General features: G+C 36.6%; 2 protein-coding genes across 3 annotated transcripts in view; both read left to right on the forward strand.

The window, feature by feature from the left end:
- DPYD (dihydropyrimidine dehydrogenase) overlaps positions 1-25,458 on the forward strand; it is a 798,071-nt gene that overhangs the window by 501,343 nt on the left and 271,270 nt on the right. The gene's annotated exons all lie outside the window — the stretch shown is intronic.
- Positions 12,453-14,667, forward strand: LOC121487183 (FAS-associated factor 1-like). Its single transcript, XM_041748595.1, is given in 4 exon segments — positions 12,453-12,513; positions 12,634-13,134; positions 13,137-13,558; positions 13,560-14,667. Coding segments are annotated over 4 exon segments (1,947 nt in total). The 5' UTR covers positions 12,453-12,467; the 3' UTR covers positions 14,538-14,667.

Genomic DNA, 25,458 nt, shown 5'->3' on the forward strand with positions numbered 1-25,458 from the left:
TTTATTGGAGTTGTGTTTCAAAACCAGTAGGTAAAAATAAATGTATTATAATAAGTGTATTATACACTAAGAAAGTTCTACACAAAAAGACAAACATATGATTTAGTGTTGGTGTATGAAAGAGGTACAAATCTTAGAATCAAAGGGATTAGCTGTATTTCTGGTTGTATATCTGTTTTTATAGCAAGCTTATGAGCTAAGTATTACATTCACAGGCTAATAATAGAAAGATAAGAAACAGTATTAATATCTTATTTAAAAATGAGTGTCAAAGAAGATTTTTAGTGCAAAATGCCTAAAAAGAGAAGAGAACTGGAAAGTAAAGGGCATATAAAGCTGGAACCTGAAGTGACAGTGCTGTGTTACATTGCAAAGATTCTACAAAATGTCAAAGGGTCAGTGATTTAATTGTCTGAATGCATGATTTGGTGAGTCAGTTTAGACTAGAGCAAACCGGACCTGTCACTGAAATCACAATGGGTAAAAATGGACCTATTCAATCTGCCTCTCAATGCTCCAGATTCTTCCTGGTTGTAAATTAGAGCTTCTGGACAATGCATTAACTCGTTCAGGTCACCAGGGTACTATGTCAGCTCAGCGCTCACAATTGCCCATGACCAATTCTGCACTCTCCCCAGCAGGAGGGATGCAATGTCATTTTGTACTCTCTTCTTTAGGATAATATCAGGTCTGAAAGGAAAGGAACAAAAGAAGTTGCCGCTTTCCATCCACCTACTCCGCTTAGCCATAATCATACCCCTCCTCCCACTTGGCCAGACACGAACCAGACAGAAAATGAGCTTACAGGATGGATATCTGGTTACCTACATACTTGAATAAAATCAAGAATTCAGTTCTGTTTAACTCCATCCTTGAGTTGAAGAAGATGGACATATAGCCAGCATAGGAGAGTTAAGAGTTTTTTAGTCATGCCCAGTAAAATCATCTCAATATGGTTTCTCTTGCTAGGATCAACACTTTACTGTGACTGCTATCTGCTCCCCTAACAGCATCTCATCTCATTCCCTCCTCAGTTACTACCATCCAGCAAAACTAGTCTTCTTTTATGTATTTCAACGTGACTGTTTCTCACTTCATCTGGGCCTTGATACGTGATATTCCTGTTACTTGAAGTTGGCCATTAATGACCCAACAAATTCCAACCCTCTGTCAGATTCCCATTTGCAGGTCGTTTCTTTGAGGAGATATTACCTGAAAGGATGATCAATTTTAAGTATCCATTAATTAATTAATTAATTAGTTAGTTTGTTTATATGCTTGTTTAGCATAGCAACCTGTTTGCAGCATTGATAACAGTTTGTAGTCCAACACCATTTTGTTATATTCTTTGAATGTTCTAGTCCCCACCAGACCATAATCTTGAGGTATATATGCTAATATCACATCTGTTGTCTTCCCTATTGTATACCTAGGATTTAGCACTGTTCCCAGCACATAGTAGATGTACAGTGAATAAAGCACCAGAGCCCACCTCCCTGTCGTGTGTTCCAGGTCTCTATTCTGACCTGCCGGATCTTAGGGAAATGCCACTGACCCAATAAGACCATGGAATTGGAAATGAGAAATCTCAGACCTAGATCTAAATTTTTTTTAAAGAAAGGATTTATATTTTATTTATTTACTTAGAGCATGAGCAGGGAGGGGCAGAGAGAAGTACAGAGAGAATCCCAAGCAGGCTTCATGCTCAGCGCAGAGCCTGACATGGGGCTTGATCTCACCACCCTGAGATCATGACCTGAGTTGAGAACAAGAGTCAGATGCTTCACTTATGGATGCTTCACTTTAATTGTACACTTCTTCCTAATGAATATATTATTTGTTTGAAATGTGCATTTTCTAACTCCACAGTTCCATATCCAAATATTGGTACCCTTATTAATATAATAATGTAAAATATAGACTTTTGCTTTTTAAAAGTTTATTTTTAATATCACTTGCAATTAATGGTGACGATAATTCTACATCTCTTGCTTTTCCCAAAGTAAAAACAAGGAGTAGAATGAATCACAATTTCAGGAGTATTTGAACTAAGAAGCAGCACTCAGTATTAATCCAGAATTCCAATCCCTTTTTCTCCTGTTCTGTATCTCCTTGCTCCTGTCCTCAGAGGCTAGTACTTCACAGGTCTTACTATTTCATTCTTACTATTTCAAAACCTCAGCTCATATAGAAATTCTTCCTGCCTCTTCTCTTAGAAGCATTCTTTCTATTACTCCTGCCATGAGGTCCTCAAAGCTGAAGGAGAATCTCCCACCAGAGGTCATGGTTTTCAGACCATCAGATTGTCGCCATGCTCTTTGAATGGTGTGTTTCCTTTCCTATGAGGTGTTAGAGTTCTTTCCCATGGCACTGAGAAGAAGGGCTTGTATGTCACCTCAGGCCACAAGTGGTCAATACTGTTAAGCAGTTTGTATTCCAAACTAAGGCATATATATTCTTCCAATGAATATTTATTACCACTTGTTATATGCTTGGCACTCTTATGTGTTATGGATGATGCAATGAACAAGAACTGGACAATGACAGTAACTACTCTCCTGTTTCTTGGTTACCCAGAGATTTGGGCAGTCACTTGTTTTTCTTTGCTTAGAAATCTTAAACTTGATGTCCCCTAGAGTTTTAGTGTCAAGTCCCAAACCTTTTCACATATCTCCAGGGAAATCTAGTAGGTTTTCATGCAAATAGTCACTCTGAATCTCTTGGAAATAGGATCCTTGGTGGCTTGAGATGATACATAAACATTCTTGAGCTAACAAAATTAATGACAACATTTACCGAGAGCTTCTATGCTAGACATAGTGCTAAGAGCTTGGCAAAGTTAAAAACTTCTAACTCTCACAATAATCCTAAGAAGGCACTGTGATTATATCCACTTATAGCTTTAAAAAGGTGGAGAAATTAATAGACTTCGACAGGTACATACAACAAATTAATGAAGGCTTCAAGACTCACAACTAGGCCATCAGACATCAGAGTCTGTGCTGGATGTCAAAGAGAAAGTGAATAATGGGAAAAAGCAACAAACCCAAGTTGTTCACAACCTAAAGAGGAAGATAAGCAAGTAAACAAGTTCAAAAAAGCGATGTTCAGGTGAGAACACACAACGTCACCTAGAGACTGAGAGTACCAAGTGCCTAACTCTGCCAAGAGGAGAGTTGGTTAGGAAGAGCCTTCCAGGGGATAGGACTCTTGAGTGGTATCTTGAAGAATGACTGAAAGGTTTGCATGTGTGCAAAGGAGGAGCTGGCACTGCTAGCATAGTAATGCAGTCACATACAAGTGTGAGAAAATGTTTTATAACTGGTAACTGAATGACTTAGTACCCCTTGAATGCTGAATGCAAATAGGCAAACTAGGGTAGCAGGCATGCGTAGCATGCATGATAGTTGGAGACCCAAGACCACAGGGGCCCAATTGTGAAGGTCATTTATTCTTGCCCAGGAATTTTAACTTTAGCGTGGAAACCTGAAGAGCTACTGAGAGATTTTATACAGAGAAATGATAAGATCTCCCTTGCATTTTGGAGAGATCTCTGAGTGGCTCTGTAGCAACTTGATGGAAGCAGAGCAAGAGTGGAGACAACAAAAACAGTTAGCAAAGGAGGATAAAATAGTTCAGAAACCAAGATGACAGAATAAAAATATCTACATGCTTTAGCATTATACACAGACTCTTTTTTTACAAAGAGTTTTTAATTTCCAATTAAGAAAATTGTAAAGTATAGTTGACATTTTCAATTTGCTGCTGAGATCTACTCCCCTCTTTTCCACAGTGTCTTTATCTAGAAGGCTGATCTGCAATAACAGGCTACCTTGTTCTCCTGCTTTCAACTGGGCTCAGTCAGGGGAGACCAGAGACATTAAGGCAGAAGGGTGCCTTTCCCTGCGAGATCACCATACCTGTTACTGAAGTCACAGGCTCTGTTTGGTGGCACTCTCCATCATCCTTTATGTCTTGGGTTGTAAAGGCTCCCTATTGGCTCCTCTCATATCCTGCACTGTCTTTTGTGGTTTTCCTACACAAGCCTACCTTTGCAAATAGCCCCTTCATTAATCTTTACTCAAATTACCCAAATTGAGTGTACCATCTGCTTCTTGCCAGGACTCTGATTAATATGATAGAATATAGGAAAAGAGCCATTTTCATCCACTGTTAGTGAGATTATCTGTACCCTTTCTACACAATAATTTGACTATAGCAATACAATTTTGAATGCATGTGTCTTTTGATACAAATATCTGATTAAGAATTTACTCTAACATATGTGTAAAAAAAATGTTTATTGTGATATTGTTTAGTGGTTTTAAAAAACTGGGAAAAGGGGATCCCTGGGTGGCTCAGCAGTTTAATGCCTGCCTTTGGCCCGGGGTGTGGTCCTGGAGTCCCAGGATCGGGTACCACATTGGGCTCCCTGCATGGAGCCTGCTTCTCCCTCTGCCTATGTTTCTGCTTCTCCCTCTGCCTATGTTTCTGCTTCTCTCTCTCTCTCTCTCTCTCTCTCTCTCTCTCATAAATAAATAAAATCTTAAAAAAAAAAAAACTGGGAAGAACATATCCACAGAGGCTGATTTAATGAATAGTCAAGACAAATTTTGGAATTAAGTTGCAGAACAGTTGTGCATACTGTGGTCTGTTTTCTACAAAAATGTATTTTTTATATAGAAAAACTACCTTAGTAGTGGTTCACATTTGTGAAAAGGGTCTAGACTCAAATGATAGAGTTGGAGATAGATTTTTATTCTTCATTCTCCATTTTTGTAGGCTTTCTTTCAATTCTCGAACCTTTAATAAAGGTTATTTTTTAACTTTTTAAAAACCTTTTAAAATGGGAAGGCCTATCTTATAAAAATGTTGTGAGGGTTAAAGCCATTATATTTATATATATTAAATAGCTACTTATACCAGGGGTATAGTAGAATCTGGTGCAGGTGATAAATAAGAACAGCCTGAACAAAAGTAATGGACACAGAAGAGGTGATGAGTTTTAGAGTGGTGTAGGAATTAGGATTTCCAGAGATGGTGACTATTCAAATAGCAAGGGTAGCAAAATCCTATTGAATGATTCTCAGTTCTTTTCCAGCAACTGTATGGCCTCATTCAGTGAAGATAGAATGCAGCAGGAAAAAGATCTGGGGAGGCAGATGATGGGTTTGGTTTTGGGTAAATAGAATTTCTAGTGCCTGTGGGGAGTAAGAGTTCAAAATTAGTTGGTGTTTCAAGAGCCTTTTCTAGGATTCCTACTTCCACTTTTTTTTTTCCTTTTATCAATATCTACTCTTCCTTTTTCAGTCCTTAGGAAAGAGTTGAGGATGTCGTTGCTTCTTGTCTTCAACTAAAACGTGTGTCCACTTATGCAATTTAATCTGCTCCAACAATCTCAGATACCAAAACATCTTGGTAATTTCATAATGCAAATGAACTGATTTCTTGCTTTTGGTTTGTTGTTACAGTGTATTTTTATACTGAGAATATTTTCATTCTTTTCTATTACTATATATTTAATTAATATATTTATAACTTTTACTTTTCTTGTCATATTTTCTCATGGGAAAATGTTTGATATTTTTAACATAAGTAATTGTCTTACAACCATCTGAATTATAACTAGAGGCAATTTCAATGCAAACTAATAAAGGTAAACTGTGTTCTGTGAAAAGCTTGCCAGCGCAAATAGCTGAAACAATACCTTTTATCTACTTCCTACATCTCTGTGTAATTATTATTACTTTATTCATCTAAAACCTCAGAAACATATTTACTTATGGGTTATGCTAAAGAAAGGAAGGAGAAGAAAATGTTAAATTATTTACTAACCTCTTCCAAAAAAAATTTTTTTAAATAGAGATTATAGATAGTAATGTCAAGATATCCTGCATAGCTTGTCTTTATCAAAATAAGGAATCTTTTTATTAAGGCATCCCAGAAAGGGTAGATTTATGGATTGAAGGGAGTATGTTTAATATGTCCGTATCCATCTAGATTGACAGTTCTCACAGACATGAATTTCCCCAGAGAGACAGTGTTACTGGTGTCAGTGGATGGCATCATTTACTTCAATGTTCCATTATTAAATTGATAACAAGATAATTCCTCTGCTTCTCAGAGACATGACAGGGTTTACAATGGTTAACACTCTTATTGCATGGGATTTGATGTTCTAGGTATTTTTTAATAAGAAGCATATTTGTATTTCAATAATGAAAAAAAAACTGAAGCAAAAACAACATAGTAAAATAAAATCAAAATCAGATGAACCAGGCAACAGAATATATCTATTTAAAGAATTTCTGCTTACTATAGATAGCTTTATTTAAAGGAAATGTATTTCTTATACTTCCCTCAACCATTCTTCCAACACAGTTGTACTGTTTAAAGGCATGTGTTGTAATATGTTATTTGTTGAAATTGAAATTTACATATTTCATTCAGTATTTATATGTAAGAAATATATGCTAATTTTAGAGAATTGCAAAGGCAGAGGACCTAGCTAATACTTGTTGAGTGCATGATGTTTATTTCTTAGAGATACAGATACAGAAGTAGATGTGGAGATAAGATTAGACATAGCAATAGAGATAGAGACAGCAATCTGTTTCTTTACATATAAATAAATAGAAATCCTTTAAAAAATAACTGTTCACTAAGGGAGCATGATTAATCCTATGTTACAGATAAGAAGACTGAGGATCACAGACATTGATAATTTACTCAAGAGATTATAAAATGAAACTCACCTACAGTCCACAGCTACTAAGTGTGGAAACCCATAGTCCTTTCGCTACATCATCTGACCTCCCTTGTAGAGTTTGAGGAGTATTTCTTGTCAGTAGTGAAAGAGCTAGCAAGCAGGAGAGATAGTAAGTTGTCAAGATCCTTCCATACACTGCTTAGGAAATTAAACATTATTGATTAATATTGGTGTGGCTATATTTTGGAGTAAGGATTGAGAACCAATGGTATGAAAATATGAGTCAATAAGAAATCCTTTAGGCTGGAGATGAACTCAGGAGGCATTTGGTGATACCTCCAGGTTAAGGATATCTCAGAGGGTTTACATTAATCCTATCATCCCAGCAACAAGTGGAACAACATTTTCATAGTTTAAAATTATGTTGTATTTGTAGATAGCATTATAGGACGTAAATCCCCAATAATTTCTGGGTACAAGTGTTTTTGTTTTCTGTTTTACCAACAATAAAGTGACATTTTGGCAACTGCGAACTACCAAAAGAAGTACTTCAAGAGAAGTGCTATGCTAATGGCCTCAAAGTATTCTAGGATCCATTTCAAATAAAAATATGTTGCTGTATACCTAGGAGCTAAAACAAAATAATATTTTCAAAATTAAATATCATTATAGATTAAACTTACAGGTAAGGCACTTTGGACAACAAAGCATTTACTCAGTGATTCTGGAAGGGTTTGGCACTGTCACCATCTACTGTAGTCACTGGATACATTTCCTTCACCTGTTCCAATTTATAACTCTACATGAGCCATTGACAAGACAATAAGTTTCTACACCACATTACATGAGTGAGAGGCTAATTCATGTGAATTTAGTCCTTATAGGTAAATGGAATGACATGGTTTGAAATCTTTTCAAAGGTATAAGGAATTAGATTGCCCTCTTTGTTAAGCATCCTATATTGTGACATGTTTTTCAGGTTCTCAACAAAAACTGATTAAATTCCCAAATCTAGCAAAATTAAAACTGAAAAAGTCAATGTTCTTTAAGCATCAGGATTATTGGATTACTTTTGCTATACTAATCATTTTCTTAATCTTTTTTATAGTAAGATGATATTGAATAGCTGCCATATCTACTTAATCAGGAGTGTAGCTAATATATGTAAGACACTCTACATGGAACAATAAGGTGTAGAAGAAAGAATCCCCACCATCAAAGGGATATCAATTTGCTGGGCAGACAGGACAAACACATACAAAATAACAATTAATTAAAAAAAAAAAACATTGCTTCATAAAATCCATAGCTTTACATGCTGTACATGCTGTAAGAGTAAACACAACACAAACACACACACACACACACAAACAGATGCACACAAACTAATATATCACAGAGAAGGGGTGCCGGGATCTCAGGAAAAACATCATCAGTGATAAGGCTCGGATGACTCCATGTTATCTATAAGTATTCCATTTAAAGGTGGAAAACTCCAGAGGCTTAGGATTTTTTATTATTTTAAATGAACTGTTGTTTCCAGGGTGGAGAGTATGGAAAAATCACCTGATTAAATTAGAATCAATCAGTGCTATGACACTTGCTTCAGTAAGGAAGTCCTTGAAAAATATGTAAATGGATTGTAGTTTTTCCCTCTTCTCACCCTATATGGCTCCTAGAGTTTGTTTTTTCCCCCCGTAAAGAATGTTTTCCCTTCTTCCTCATAATTATAGGAGCAGTTGCTTCCTATGAAGTAAAAACAGTCGTGCTACAAATTTTAATTTATTAAAGGAAAACTTAGCAAAAGAGTACTAAAGGTTTGATGAGTGTTTTTTTTTAAAAGAATGAGATACCTAGTTTAATAATGATGCTTTAGGGTGGCCTAAAAAAGATTCATTGCCAAAATTATTTAAGATGAATTGACCAGATGAAGAAGCTGACCCTTCAAACCAGACCAAATCCAAGCCAGGCAATAGAAATAATTCAGTGCAGCTTTCTGTTAGCAAGCTTAGAAAAATATAGGTGAACTAAAATGCTTTGCACCTAGAATGACTTGACTCTTAGAAATTCTTTAGTTACCACATATCAGGCAGTAAGAAATGAAGTGGGGCAGAGTAATTTGCTATGAGAAGGAAAACACTATTAAGGCACAAGTATTTTTAGATGAGCATCTTAGGCTGCTAGTTAGAAAGTCTAGTTAATTTTCCACTTTGGGTCCCTTCTGATACACATCAAAAAAATTGTGCTATGAAACCGACACCACACCAAAATTATATACGTCCTGTAACACATGAATGCAAAGCCACTAATTTGCTTTGAGTGAATTTTTCCTGTCATTTCTTAGATACTGTAATTATAAGATAGAGATAACATTCCATATGATGAGCTTTGCAGCACCTATAACATATTTGCTATGGAATTTTGATATAGTGAGTACTTTACCAGAAATTGCTTGTGCATTCAACCAAGGCTGGTAACCAACTGATAGACTAATTGTAGTATGTTACAATTTGAAAAGAAGGACTATACATAGAAAGGACAAAAATTTTAACCTAAAATTTGTATACTAAGATATTTTTTTCTTCCAATTTATAGGATTCTTAATGTGTGTGTGTCTGTGTGTCTGTTTTGGCTGAGTAATTTGTGCCATGGGTGGCTGTTTCATTGTAGTTATTGGGGTAGTTAATTGAGGGGAAAATGTATATGTGTATGTATGTATATAATTTATATGTTTTCTATATATGCATATGCATATATTATTTACATAAATAATTTGGAGGAATATATTATACATTTAACAAATGCAGTAAGTCTCTCTGGCTTGGCTGAATAATTTCTATTGAGAAATAATCCTCTGAGTTATTTTCTCAATAGAAAAATAGTACTCTGAGTTATTAGAATATATTTAAAGAGAAAAAGGAAAGGGCTTGTTTAGCTTGATTCAAGAGGCATACCTGCGAGTATCTTGAAGGGGAAAAGAAAAAAATAAATGAAGAACGCTTAACAGTAACCAACTATTATATTGTGAATTCTTCCTAAAGAAGTAGCAGAAATTCATATCACTCTGAAATTATACTGAAGGAAACACTTTATGCTGTACTGTAGCACAAAAAGTTTCTTACTAAAATGGATTAAGTAAGCAGGAGGACTACTAAGTCTGTATCTCTCTTTCTTCATCCGTCCCTCATTGAATACTTTTGTCTCAAGAATGAACAGCATGGTGCCAAAAGAAGCTTCCCCTGGGTCTTTACAATCTGTATTCATTCTTTTATTTAGTAAAAATGTAAGAGGTTTTTCTTTTGCTTTTATACTTTTTGTTCCAAACACAAGGCCAGGAACCATTTGCCCTTTGTTCTTGGTAGTTGAAAAATGTAGCATATGGTAAACCTTTTCACTGAATAGGCATTCACGATCATGCATGTGAAAATGCATTAGAAGAATTTATGAGACATGTGGGGACATGGGCTGCATCTGAGACTAAAATCCTCATCACAAGCTTTTATAGTATTCTACTATGATGACTTGATGGTGGGGGAGGGAAGGATACCTCTCTTTTCCTTCGTTAAATGATAGAACAATTGGCGGTGGTTGTAAATAATTCAAAAGGTTCTGAACCAGACTTTGTCTCTTAAATTGAATTATTCTAGAGGCTGTTCTTTGCCTTATTGTAAGTAATTAAAACAATCAGTGCTGTAGTTTTTATGATGTGTTTTGAAAATATGTAGAAAATATAAAAAAGAAAGCATATGATGACCCAAAATTGCAGTCTTAATACCTTTTCCCCCAACTCTTGATTGTGTGTATCTTTATGCAATAATTCCTAAGACAAGCGTATGCTGATAAATTTATTTTTTAAAGGAACTCTCAAATTAGCAAATCTTATATGGTAGGAAAAATGTATAATCTACCTTTAATTTAGAAGACTACAAACCCCAGCCATACAATTACTTCATCTTAAAAGGCTACTTTTCTCCTATGTGTTTTGAAAGCTTCCAAGATCATGTAATTATATGTGGGAGACAGGAGGAAGAGATTACAAAACAAACACCTCATTGTTGTTGCTTAAAAACAGCATTGATGTCAACATCTGTGCATTCATGAGCAAGCCAGAAAGTATGAACAATGAGAAAATGGAACACTTAAGAGAAAAAAGAAATATTTTCTTATTTTCAAACTTTCAATATATTATTGTGAAAAACATCAAATTTTAAAATGCAAAGATCCTTCAGAGTTTGCTTTGGATTAGAATTGCTCGTGCATTGATTATAGACAAAAGTGACTTTAGCCCAACATTTGAAATAGCTAATATTGGAATTAGAAAATTTTATGAAATGGCTAATTAGAGCAAAGAAGTCTGGGGATTTTTTTCCAGTGTAATTAATGAGATGTATACCCTTTGCGTGCATTGCAAATATTAGTGCATATGTGTTATCTTAGAAGTTATATAAGTAGGCTTGAATACCATTTTTTGATTTTAATTAGGTTACATTGCCTTTTGAGTATCTTCATTTAACAGGTAATGTGAATTTAACAGGGACTTTGTTGTACACTCTGTTTTATTTTTATAGTATGCAAATAAGGACCAAATGCCAACACATTCATTATGCTGTATAAAGTTTATACCAGAAAGGTTCCAATCACTTTGAAAAAGGTCCTGTCATTATTTCTATTGTAAATCAGTATGCCAAGCCTCTGAGAAGGAAACATTTTGAATTGAAATAGGGAATATAGATGAAATCCTAGGATGTTTACAAAGTATGTGAAACATCTTTGGTTGATTCTTAAGTATCAACAGTGTGTTAAGGCAAGGGAATCATATCAATATTCAGTGATACAATAAATGCTTTATTAATTGAGTATCATTAATCATTATCCTAAAAAGCAAAACATGTTAGAGGTTTTGTTTCTTTTTTTTTTTTTTTAGAGGTTTTGTTTCTATTGCTGTGTACCAAGGTGCCCACTGTTGGCAGCTGTGGCAGCTTAAAATGGAGGAGGTGGAAGTGCATGAGTCCATACATAGTTCCCTGTACGGAAAGGTCAGATTGAGGTGAGGGAATTTGTGGAGATGGAACATGATGAAGAGGAAGAAGGAGAGCAGAGAAGTGAAAATAAGATCGTTTGTATAAGAAGAGTACACAGTTCCGTTAGTTTATTCATTCAGCAAGTATTCCTTCTGCTCCTTCTCTGTTGAAGGAGGTGGCCTCAGGGGGAAGAAAGGTGATGAGTGAGTATTTACAGAAGTGCATAGTAGAAACACAGGTGTGCTGGAAATACTTAGGCCTCATGCAGAACATTATAAGAAAGTCTTACAACTTTGCATTTTAGAATGCATGCCTTTTAGACATCTCAGGTAAAGGGCATGATTTCTAACTCCCATCCCACCCACCCCCACCATTCCGTACCCAACATTGCAGCCTGTCCCAGTAAGCTACTCTGTCTTTAACATGGTGTCTGTTTAGAATACTGGCCCTCTTTGGATCTGTCAAATTGGGGAAATACACATTTGGGGATCATAGTTCTTAGGATTTGTCCTGGGTAAATAGGGGAAAAAATTTTAATCTTCATTCTAATAAAGAATGTGAACCAAGAAACATAATTTAATAAAAAGGTGTCCTAGATATTAATGAATTTCCTAGGATTTTAGTGAAATCTAAAAAGAATTCTTCAATATCTATAAAATGTGACTCTATAAAAATTTTCTTCTGTGGAACCATTCCTTTTTAAAAAATATGTGAACTGGCGGAACTCATAGGCCACCATGGTGTCCAACATGAACTGGGAGATGATCCTGGCGGATTTTCAGGGGTCTTCAGAGATCATCTATTTCCAGCTTCTCAGTTTTCCTTTTGTGGAAGTTGAGACCAGAAAAAGGAAGTGACTTGTCCAAGTTCCTGGGTTGGTTTGAAACAAAGATTATATCTAGACATGTACTGGCATTGAAAACATTGATGAAGCTATTACATTGCTTGAGCAAAATAATTGGGACTTAGTGGCAGCTATCAATGGTGTAATACCCCAGGAAAATGGCATTCTACAAAGTGACTATGGAGGTGAGACTATACCAGGACCTACATTTGATCCAAGTCACCCAGCTTCAGCTCCTGCTCCTTCTTCCTCTTCAGCATTTAGACCTGTAATGCCATCTAGGCAAATTGTAGAAAGGCAACCTCGGATGCTGGACTTCAGGGTTGAGTACAGAGACAGAAATGTTGATGTGGTACTTGAAGACAGCTGTACTGTTGGAGAGATTAGACAGATTCTAGAAAATGAACTTCAGATTCCTGTGTCTAAAATGCTGTTGAAAGGCTCGAAGACCGGAGATGTGGAAGACAGTACAGTCTTAAAATCACTACATTTGCCAAAAAACAACAGTCTTTATGTCCTTACACCAGACTTGCCACCACCTTCATCATCTACTCATGCTGGTGCCTGCAGGAGTCATTAAATCAAAACTTCATGCTGATCATCACCCACCGAGAGGTCCAGCGGGAGTACAACCTGAACTTCTCAGGAAGCAGTACTATTCAAGAGGTAAAGAGAAATGTGTATGACCTTACGAGTATCCCCGTTCGCCATCAATAATGGGAGGGCTGGCCAACTTCTGCCACAGATGACTCGATGTGTCTTGCTGAATCAGGGCTATCTCATCCCTGCCATCGACTTACAGTGGGCAGAAGATCTTCACCTGTGCAGACCCAGGAGCAGTCCGAAGAGCAAAGCACCGATGTTCATATGGTTAGTGATAGCGATGGAGATGATTTTGAAGATGCTTCCGAATTTGGAGTGGATGATGGAGAAGTATTTGGCATGGCATCTTCTGCCCTGAGAAAATCTCTAATGATGCCAGAAAAATGCAGAAAATGAAGGAGATGCCTTATTACAATTTACAGCAGAGTTTTCTTCAAGATATGGTGACTGCCATCCTGTATTTTTTATTGGCTCATTAGAAGCTGCTTTTCAAGAGGCCTTCTATGTGAAAGCCAGAGATAGAAAGCTTCTTGCTATCTACCTCCACCATGATGAAGGTGTATTAACCAACGTGTTCTGCTCACAAATGCTTTGTGCTGAATCTATTGTCTCTTATCTGAGTCAAAATTTTATAACCTGGGCTTGGGATCTGACAAAGGACGCCAACAGAGCAAGATTTCTGACAATGTGCAATAGACACTTTGGCAGTGTTGTTGCACAAACCATCCGGACTCAAAAAACAGATCAGTTTCCACTTTTTCTGATTATTATGGGAAAGCGATCATCTAACGAAGTGTTAAATGTGATACAAGGTAACACAACAGTGGATGAGTTAATGATGAGACTCATGGCTGCAATGGAGATCTTCACCGCCCAACAACAGGAAGATATAAAGGATGAGGATGAACGTGAAGCCAGAGAAAGTGTGAAGAGAGAGCAAGATGAGGCCTATCGCCTTTCACCTGAGGCTGACAGAGCAAAGGGGGAAGCTCATGAACGAGAGATGGCAGAGCAGTTTCGTTTGGAGCGGATTTGCAAAGAACAAGAAGAGGAACGTGAGGCCATCTGGCTCTCCTTAGATCAGGCCCTGCCTCCAGAGCCAAAGGAAGAAAAGGCTGAACCCATGAGCAAACTGTGGATCCGGACCCCCAGTGGCGAGTTCCTTGAGCGGCGGTTCCTGGCCAGCACTAAGCTCCAGGTTGTCTTTGATTTTGTTGCTTCCAAAGGATTTCCATGGGAGGGGTTCAAGTTACTCAGTACCTTTCCTAGGAGAGACATAACCCAGCTGGACCCAAATAAATCTTTATTGGAGGTAAAGTTGTTCCCTCAAGAAACCCTTTTCCTTGAAGCAAAAGAGTAAACATGGCCCAGCAGTGGAACCAGCCATTCCTTGACAAGCCAGAGGCCTGCATCAAGAGAAGGGCTCCTCAGCCAACCCACCTACACGCTCGTCTCACTCAACTCAATGTCACACTTCTGCCTCTTGCAAGATTGCTGAAAAAAAGTAATAATAAACATAGCTACTTAAAATTTCCCATCCACGAGTATATGTTCCCAGCCCTCATAGAGAATTACAACTATGCCACCCTCCCGTACCCCTCACCTCGCCCCTGTTCAATGACTAATGCACTGTTCATGTGTGAGTGATCACGAAGTAGAATTTTTACCTCTGCAGTGCCCATCGTTCCCCCACACTGTCTAGGACAGTTCTCTCTGCCCTGTGACACCAGGATGCTATGTATTTGATGTCTCATTGGGCCAGGGCTCATACACCTCTGCCTTTTTATTTTCATGACTGGATTTCTACTTTGTCACCTAATTTTAAAAGGCATGGGGGGGGAAAAGTCAAATGGGACTTCTCAGCATGGAGATTAAACATTGTTGTAGGAAAAAAAGCATAAAAAAAATAAAAAATAAATAAATAAATAAAAAATATGTTAACTTACAAATATAAAATGCCCACAGTGTGACTCTATAAAAAGATCAAAAGAGCATATGAAGATGCTTTCTACACTTTCCAATAACATATTTTTAAAAGTCTTATCTGTGGATGTTTAAAACCAAAGTGTTGCGGTACTATAAAATGTCATTGTTTGCACTCTAACTAAATTGTAGAAAATGGCAAATCTGAATATGACATTATTCTCTTAGTCATAAAAATTATCATGGGATTTCATTGAAAAGTATTTAATGTCAAAAACATAATACCATAAAATTCTCAGAATAATCACCATGAAATAAGAGGGATAAACCAGATCATTCCCATTTTATAGATCAGGTGGCTGATGCAGAAAGACAATTAAATAATATGTCAGTATTTGATCATTCATTTTACAAGTATGGGGCATCTAGTACATGCCAGCACTGTTTTGTATCCAAAACAACAATTCTTACTCTAGTGGAGTTTACATTCCAGCTGAAGGGAGAAAGACATTAAATATAGTAAATAAGAAAATGATAGAAAGTGCAATGGCAAAGAAAATAGGACTGAGAAGGGATGGTTTGCAATCTTAAATAGAGTGTCACTGAGGCAACGACGTTTGAGCAGAGACTGGAAGGAAGTGTGGGAGAGTGCCTGTGGATGTCTGGGAAAGAATACGCAATGTTGGAGAAGCAGCCAGGGCACAGCCTCCCAACGGTTTACAGCACGTTCCACAATGAATTGAATTTAAGCCCTCCCATAGAATTTCTGTAAAGTAATAACGTATATTTGGAAAAGAGTAAGTTGTATGTTTTTAGAAGTCCTTGACTTCTTGAAAGCACTGCATTTAACATACATATATTGGCCATCTACTATGTTACTTATTCTTCATTCAGCAAATATTTTGTGAGTCCCTACTAGGTGTCCAGTACTTTGGTAAACAGAACAGGCAGTCCCAGCCCACCAGAAAGAGAGATGCTGAGATAGAAGACACAACCCTATGTCCTCCAGAAGCTTACCATCCAGTACTTAAGACACAATACCACTAACTCACACAACAGAATTATGTAATTGAATGTGCATTAAACATGCAATCATAGTTAATGAGAGCAAAAGAGCTACATCTCATAAAATAATTACAATAACACTTAGTATTTACATAAAAATTTCATTTGGGAATTTAAAGTCTTTACAGAAAATGTTTCAATAATCTTTACAACACCCATGTGCTACATGTATGGTATTGGAAGAAGTGCCCAAACTATTTAATGCGGTGCATCATTCTATGTAATTATCTTGAGAGTCTTCATTGCTTTCTTTTTAACCTATTTTTTTAATTCCTATATTACATTTTAGCACTGTATTAATTATTAGCCTTATTAATTTATAAAAGCAGTTCATTAAATGCATATTTGTTATAGCTTCTAAATAAAAGAAGTTTAAAATTGGAATATAGATGCTTCATAACACCTTTGAAATCAACCCTTTTATGTGCCTTTGAAAGGCTGTATTCATGAATGAACCACATTAAAACAGGCAATGTTTCATGACCTTTTAAGTAAAAGCAAAATCAAATCTCATACACAGTTTTATGTAGGAAACACACCTTTCTTTGTGTACAGTGAATTCAAATCTCATGGTTTCAGTTGACTTACTGCAACCTCAGTGAAGGGTCAACAATGATAGAAAAACCTGAATCCAGTTAATCATCTTAGATTAAATTCAGTGCCAAAGTCATGCTATGAAAACAGTAAATGGCTTAAAAATATAAAAATATATGGTAGTAATGGCAGTTTCATATATGTGTTTATTTTCCATGATTGCAGCAAATATGATAATCTTCATAGGGATGAACCAGAAAATTTTTAAAAATTAATAATAAAATAACAAGATGTCATCCTTCCTTTTATAAATATTTATTACAAAGTACATTAGATGCTATGCAATGCTGAACCAAATAATAAAAAAGCAAACACGAATAAAAATTAACATGTTCTTCCTCTGAATGGTATAAAAGAAGACACTGGTATAAATAAACACACATCTGTGATGCACTGTGACAGGAACTGGAATAGAAATAGGTACACGTTACTCAAATACCTGATAAGTATAGTGATTCTATGTCTGAGATCATTGAAGGTGGTATGATAGAAATTGGCTCTGAGCTAGGCCTTGAAGAACGATAGGAGATATACCATCAGAGGAATAGGATGGTACTCTTAAGAAGAACAACCAGCATGGGGCAAAGAATGGAAGTCTAAAAGGACATCTGGTGGGCAGTACAGACAAGGGGGATCAATTTGGTGTGTCAAGATATGGGACAGCAGTGGATTTGGGGCCAGGTTATAAAGGGCTGCACTACCCTATCTTCATTCCTTAACATATTTAGGTGCTTAGTAAACAGTGAATCACTCATTAGATCTTGCTCACTTGGTCTTTCCTCTGAGTTAATGATTTCATAGGTAGTTCCATCTGCCTGTCAAGCTTAGATGGTATTTATTGAGTTACATTGAAATCGTGCATTGGCCAAGAACATTAAAAAAAAAAAAAGTTAGCCCCTGAGAATGAAAGTAATAAAACTGTCATGCATTGAATGAAACCCATGTGTAAAAACAAACTCACAAGGTTTTCTGTAAATGTATGATTAAGGAACACAGAATAATGATTCAGAGAAAAAATATTATAGCCAAACAATTCAAGATTTGAATTTACTCAGATTAGCTGAACAACCATGAACAGTTATTTAACCTCTTGAAATAAGGGTTTGTTTGTTTGTTTGTTTCCTAACTGTAAAATGGGGCTGATAATTTCTATATAGTCCTGTTGTTCTCAGGTTTAGAGATATGCATGTGGAATGCTTAACACCGTGCGTGGTACATGCAAGGACACAGCATGTGCTTCACCTCAAATTTGGTAGATTAGAACAACTATTAATTTAGTTCAGAATTCTGTGTGTTAGCAATTTGGGCAGGACTAAGCTGGATGGTTCTTGTCTCAGCTCATGTCCTTTATCTGTAGTTACCTTCCAGGTGGGCTAGGGGCTGGCCAGTCTTAGGTGGCCTCTGCTAGAGGGCCTATCCCTGTTCCATGTGCTCTGATGCTCCAGCAGGCTGTGATAGCTTCATCACGTGGCTAGGCAGGCTTTCAGCCTAGTAAGCAGAAGAGGACAAATCCTCTTCAATGCTTGTTTTGGCACTTGCACAACCTCAGTTTTGCCATGTTCTGTTGGTTAAAACAAGTCATAAAGTCAGTCCAGATTCCAGGGGTGAGTAAAGAAATCCTTCCACTTGATGGGTTAACTACACAGTGACATTGCAAAGGAACATGAATACAGGTAGAGGAACACTTTTTTTTTTTTTCAAATACTCCACCACAAGAGGGGTGAGGATGCAAAATCAACTGGAATCTCTAATGTAAATTGAAAGGATAGGAAATCAATACAGTATAGTCTTAATGTAGTAGAGAGGAACTTGGAGGCAAAAGACCTGAACTTAATCCTTGCTTCTGCTATTGATTAACATGACCCTGATAAAATAAATGATCTGTGCTCATTATTCTCGGTATAAAGTTTTCTAAATTCAAAATTACTGTGTGGAGTAAATGAGGTCGTGTATGTGAAAATATGCACTAAGTTTAAATGTATGAACATACATAATGGATTATTCTTCTTCTTTTTTTTTTTGATTATTATTCTTCTATATAAAATATACTTTATAAGTTGTAAAAGGTTTCCTAATCTCTTACCTATACTACCTACCTGTCCTTCTCATTCTTTCTCTAGAAGGCTGAAATTTACTTACATTTAGACTTTGGGATTGGTAATAAAAATGTGCATTACTTAGAATTCCATTTCTCAGCTACGTATTCCAGTATTTACTTAAAGCAAGTATTTATTGAATCCCAATTATGTACAAGGAATAATATAAGATGCTAAAGATATAGAGAAGAAAAAAAAGCCCTGTCCCCAAAAACTTCAGTCATCTTTTGAAAAACACATAAACAACAATTTAATGCAATATGATCAATGTTATAACAGAGAAAGGCAAAAGATGCTGTGGGATCTCAGATGGGATCAAAAGATGCTGTGGGACCCCTCAGAAGAGGGATGCCTGACATACTCAGGGGGGAAGGGTACACAGGGAAGGCCTCATAGAGAAGGTAATGTCCAAATGAGAAGCTAGAATAATCTAAAGTTCAGATCCAAATACCTACCTGGTTAGAAACCATTGGTTTAGACCCTTGCCTGGATAAACCTATTTCCTACCTATGCATCCAGTTCTGTTGCCGTTGAAGTTTATCCATTCATATCCTCCAATGATAAATTGAACAACTTGACATTTTTTAGAGTATATTACTTAAATACAGCATCCCGTGTCTTTGCTTCTATTGCTCACTCCACCTGGAGTACTCTTGCCTCTTTTATTTCTAATCAGTTTCCAGTAAACACCCATGGATGATTTCAGAATCTAGGAAGAGTTACTTTTCTAGGCTATCTTCCCTGATTTACACAGGTATAAATAATCACCCTTCCTTTCTGCTCTCATTATATCCTGGTTCATACACTATAATTATTTTTGTATCAATTTACATATGTCTGCTTTATTATACCATATGCTCCTAGAGCACAGGGACCATTCCTTATTCATTCAGACAAAGGGAATAGACATATGGTCAGGAGAATGCAGAATACATGTTACATTAAGAAAGAACAGTAATTCAATGTGGTTGGAGTAAAAGTAGCATTGTGGTCTTGTATAGCTTATGAAAGCACTGGATTTTATCCCGAAGTTGGAGTTGAAAAACAAATGTGATGTGATCAGGTTTATTTCTTTAGAAGGATCTACCAGATGGCATAGGCTGAAGAGAGAGATAGGGAGATTAATAAGGAAGCTACTTCAGTGATCCAGGGAAGCAATGGTGAAGATCTTAACTAAGACAGTCATGATGAAAATCAGGAATACTTAGAAGAGATCATTGGGAAGTAAAGTAGAGAAGTACTTCTCAAACTTTCCTGTGCATCAGAATTACCTGGAGATGTTTGAAAAACCCTGATGCTTGGGCCTAACTAAATACAAATTATGTTAGAATTACTATTATTCATAAAAATTATTATTATTATTATTATTATTATTATTATTATTATTATTATTGAAGTCCAGGGAACTTCAATGCTTAGCTATGTTTGAGAACCAGTGGGCTTGACTTGGTGTAGGCAATGAGAAAGAACGGAAATCTAGTTTTCTAATTTGGGATGAAAGGGTGGAATATATGTAACATGAAGAAATTAGCAAATTCAGGGCTGAGAAGTGTAAGTTTGATGTTAGTAAATTGAATCTGGGGGTTAGAAGGTAGTTGGATATGCTGTTCTTGAACTTAAGAGAAAGATATAAGTTCAAGGTGTACACTTTATAAATTTTCTACACACAGATATTATCTGAAATCATTGTAAATGTGATGTCTAAGAGTGTGTATGAAGATACTAAAAGAGGACCGTGAGTAGACCCTGGGGACATCAACATGTAAAAGGTAGCCAGAGGTAGAAGAGCCTGGGAAGGAACAACAGAAATAAAAGTAAGGCAAGGTGGTATCTTCAAAGCTCATATGGAGGAGAGTTTCAGCAAGCTGGAGGGGTTCACTGTCTCAGTACTGAAGAGATTTCCTGTAACGATTTGGGCTAAAAAGTATCTAAAAAGTATCACTGGTGACCTTGGGGAGATGAGTTCCTAGACACAGTAGGGACAATAACTAGATAAAATATATACAGAAGTAATCAAAAGAAGAGGAAAAGGCAGCCATTACTGTAGTTCCTGAATAGTCCAGTGTTTTGTTTTTCCTATTCTAATAGAAAACATCTGATTTTCTTTTTTTTAAAGATTTATTTATTCGTTTATTCATGATAGACATAGAGAGAGAGAGAGGCAGAGACACAGGCGGAGGGAGAAGCAGGCTCCATGATGGGAGCCCGATGCAGGACTCGATCCCGGGACTCCAGGATCACGCCCTGGGCCAAAGGCAGGCGCTAAACCGCTGAGCCACACAGGGATCCCCAACATCTGATTTTCTATGGAAACTACGTGCATACTTTTCTATGTTAGGAATAGTTGTATAAATAACACATTTGTTAGTCCCAAAATAAACAAAGAAAATGATGAATTTTTAAATAGTATAAAAAGACAACTTTAAGAATATTATTCCCATCTGCAAACATTAAATAAGCAATATCCATTTAAATTTAAAGAACTTATGAATTTCAGTTTTAGTGTCCTCTTCTCAATGTGTACATTTCAGGAAAATTGTACCAATCTCACTTGCTCTATTTGTACTACAGTATAAAGAACAGTTAAAATTTGAATATTGTACAGTTAATTAATATTTAATAAACGTTTTCTTAGTTTAAATGTCTTTGAAAATCATATGCCCCATGCTATTTTTCTTCCTGGGTATAATCCCAGTAGTGTTAAGGGATAATATTGTTAAATTGTTTGACAAAACCTAACTCAGCTACTTGTAATTTACAGTTGTTCACCTTTGTCATTTCACAGTTTTTCCCTACTAAAAAATTTAAGTTGTCTTGAAGCTGAATTGTTGACTGAATTTCCAATGTAGTTCATAGTATACTTACAGAATACCAAAACAGTGTTGCCAACATAGGTGTTTTAAGCATACACTTTAAGTAAATGGGAATTTGAGGAGTCAGCTTGTAACCAAATTAGAAGTTTTATGTTCTTCACTTTAATTTCTGATATGCAACTTTATTCTATTTTTTGGTTTGGAAAAAAAATACTTAATAAAATCATTTTATTTTTTCATTCAGAGTAATTCAAAAATAATTTAATCATAAAATGTGATTCTTTAAAAGTTAGGAAGGATAACAATAGAAATCATGTAATACTGTTTTTTGTTTTGCTTTTTTTTTTTTCAGAATAAGTGTCCTATTTTTTTTAACTCTTGAGGAATTTTTCTAGGCGAAACAACATGCAAAATTTGATTAATAAATTATTCTAGTTGGCATTTTATATGCTTTAGAACATTAATATCTCATAGTAATTAGATGTTTACACAAAGAGTATACCTTTTAAATCTATATTCGTTAGTCATGAATCAAAATGGAAGTCAAGCTATGTAAAAGTGCAACTTAAAAATATTCTGTGTAAAGCAGAATTAGATATAAAAATGCCCTTTCATGGAACACATCACATTTAAATGGCCAAAGCACCGGAAACTAGTCTTGATGAGTCTCAATTATAAAACATTGTATAAAACAGATCTGTGTTCTGACAAGGTTCTGATGTGTGTTCCAGTATTCTATATCATATTATCCTTTTGCTTTTACTAATTAATCTCCCCTTCCAAAAACATTATCAATTCTGAATAAATAAAATAAATAGGATTCTTACCATAGCTCTTAGTAAACTTGCATTCCCATTTTCTTGGATGACTGTTTCAGTACTCTCAACTCTCCCCCATATTTCTAAACCTCTGTCCCCCACTTTCTTTCCTGTTGGGAGACCTCATCTACTACTTAAGAAAATATAAACACGAGGAAAGATAATTTCACCTTTTCCACACCAAATCTATAAAGTCAAGTGCATCCATACCTATTTTTTCTCTCTCTACCCTTTTCTTCCACTCCATTAAACTGGAAACAGTACCTCCTCCACTCCTATCAAAATTTATTTCCTCTCGGGCACCTGGGTGGCTCAGTGGTTGAGCATCTGCCTTTGGCTCAGGTCGTGATTCCGGGGTCCCGGGATAGAGTCCGCATCAGGCTCCCCACAGGCCTGCTTCTCCCTCTGCCTATGTCTCTGCCTCTCTCTCTGTGTCTGTCATGAATAGATAAATAAAATCTTTAAAAAAAAGTTACTTCCTCTGCTAATGCAAGGGATTCATCATCACCTCTTCCCTTCTCAACAAGTACTTCATCTTTTCCAGATCATTTCCACAAGCATAAAACTTACTCAAATATGGCTCATTAAAATATATCTATATATATATATATATATAGATAGATAGATAGATATATCGGGGCCCCTGGGTGGTTCAGTCAGTTAAGTGTCTGCCTTTGGCTCAGGTCATGACCTCAGGGTCCCGGGATGGAAGCGGAAGCTTACTTCTCCCTCTCCCTACCTATGTCTGGTACTTCCCCTGCTTGTACTCTGTCTCTCTCTCTCTCTGCCAAATAAATAAATAAAATCTTAAAAAAAAAAAAAAAAAACCCTCTCTCTTGCTAGACCTCCCATAACTTTATCTGCTGCCTTATTTATCTTTTAACTAGCTCACCAAAATCTTGAGATGTGTGTATCACTTCTCTCCACTTCTTCATATTCTGTTCACTCAGACTACTCCAGTGTGACTGCTGTCTCCCCTGCTTCACTGAAATCCTTCTTTTTTTTTTTTTAAGATCTATTTATTTATTCATGATAGACATAGAAAAAGAGAGAGAGAGAGAGAGAGAGAGGCAGAGACACAGGCAGAGGGAGAAGCAGGCTCCATGCCAGGAGCCTGATGTGGGACTCGATCCCGGGACTCCATGATCGTGCCCTGGGCCAAAGGCAGGCGCTAAACCGCTGAGCCACCCAGGGATCCCCAACTTTTTCCTTCTTGTAAAGGTTACCAATAGTTTCTGTGTTGCCAGATCACATGAATAATTCTCTGTTCTCTTACACAAACTCTCAGAAGTACTCACTAGCATGGGTTGCTCTTTACTTTTTGGAACACTTCCTTCTCTTGCCATTTGTGACATCACATTCTCAGGGGGCATCCCAGGTCCTTTCTTTTTCTTTATTTTATTCTTTTCTCTTTGAAATCACCTAACCAGATAGCTTTAAATGCCATTATATGTCCAATATATCTTCATCCCTCCCTCTTTAGTGAATTCTAGATTCATGTATACAGGGATACAATCTATGTCCTCACTAATGAGATTTTATGTGTAATATATTAAGATTGAGCCTCTTAATACTCCTCCACTAGTTATTTTACTAAACCTTGTTCCATCTCAGTAAAGTGTCTACAGTCCACTCAGTAGTTAAAGCCAATAATCTAAGCCTTCTTAATCTCTCCTTTTCCCTCATCTCCTGAGTCTGACTGCTGACTAGTTTACTGGTTCCAGCTCAGAACTGTCCACTTCTCCACATCTCCATGGATAATTACACATGGCACATTATTTCAGCCTAACTGGACTCTGCTTTCATCCTAAAACACCTTCACCCCATTCCTTCTAAATTAGTGAAAATCATGCTTTGCAAATGTAGATTATATTATTTTGTCACCCTCCTTTAAATCTTTCCCTGGCCTCAACTGCGCCTATAATAAAAAGCCCAAACTCCCACAGGGCTCAGCTCTCAGAGATATGGCTACTGCCTGCTTTTCTCCTTTTCTCTTATATGTTTCTTGCCTATCATGAAACTCCATCCACATGGCCTTCAATTTTACTTAAATATACCATGCTCATTCCCACCTCAGTGTCTTTGCACATGTACTTTATCTGTTTAGAATGCCAGTTGTCACCCAATTCCTCATCTCGTCTTTCAGTGTAAGGTGCCTTCTTATGTTTCACGTCTCAACTCATAACCCTTTACTGACCATCATCTGATATGTCACTATGCATCCTTGTGATTCAACATCTTGCTGTCCTCTATTATGCCTTCCTAACAATAGTTTTGACCTGGGAATAGTCCTAATACTCTTTTTTTTTTTTTAAACTTATAATTGTTTTCTCTCCCTAAAATGTAAGCTTCAGGAAGACGGACTTTTTCTATTTTTCTTTTTATCACTTCTGAGTTAGAACAGTCACTGGTACATAGTACACAAAATATTGGTTGAATGTTCAGTGGAAGAGATGCTAAGTCAATGTCTTAAACTCCTTATCGGGCAGCCCCAGTGGCTCAGTGGTTTAGCGCCGCCTTCAGTCCAGGGCGTGATCCTGGAGACCTGGGCTCGAGTCCCATGTCAGGCTCCCTGCATGGAGCCTGCTTCTCCCTCTGCCTGTGTCTCTACCCCTCTCTCTCTCTCTCTGTGTGTCTCTCATGAATAAATAAATAAAATCTTTAAAAAAAATAAAATAAAAATAAAAAACTCCTTATCTTGCTAGTGTTCTGAGATTTTTCTCAGTCACTCAGATTCAGACTCTCAGATCTTTTGATTCCTCTTTCTCAATTGCTCCTTCTAGTATACAAGTCCTGTGTGTTTTAACATCTGACCCTATTTTGCATCACCAAGACCAACACTCACATTAGCCCTGTTCACTCCCATTCTGACTCATAGTGGTTATTTGTCAATAGTTTTCATCAGTTGTTTATATTTTCCCTTCTCTGACTCATGATATTCTTTTCTGCTTAATTTTAAAAGGATGAGCTGA

This window comes from Vulpes lagopus, chromosome 3 (genome assembly GCF_018345385.1).
Source record: "Vulpes lagopus strain Blue_001 chromosome 3, ASM1834538v1, whole genome shotgun sequence".
Taxonomy (NCBI): Eukaryota; Metazoa; Chordata; class Mammalia; order Carnivora; family Canidae; genus Vulpes; species Vulpes lagopus.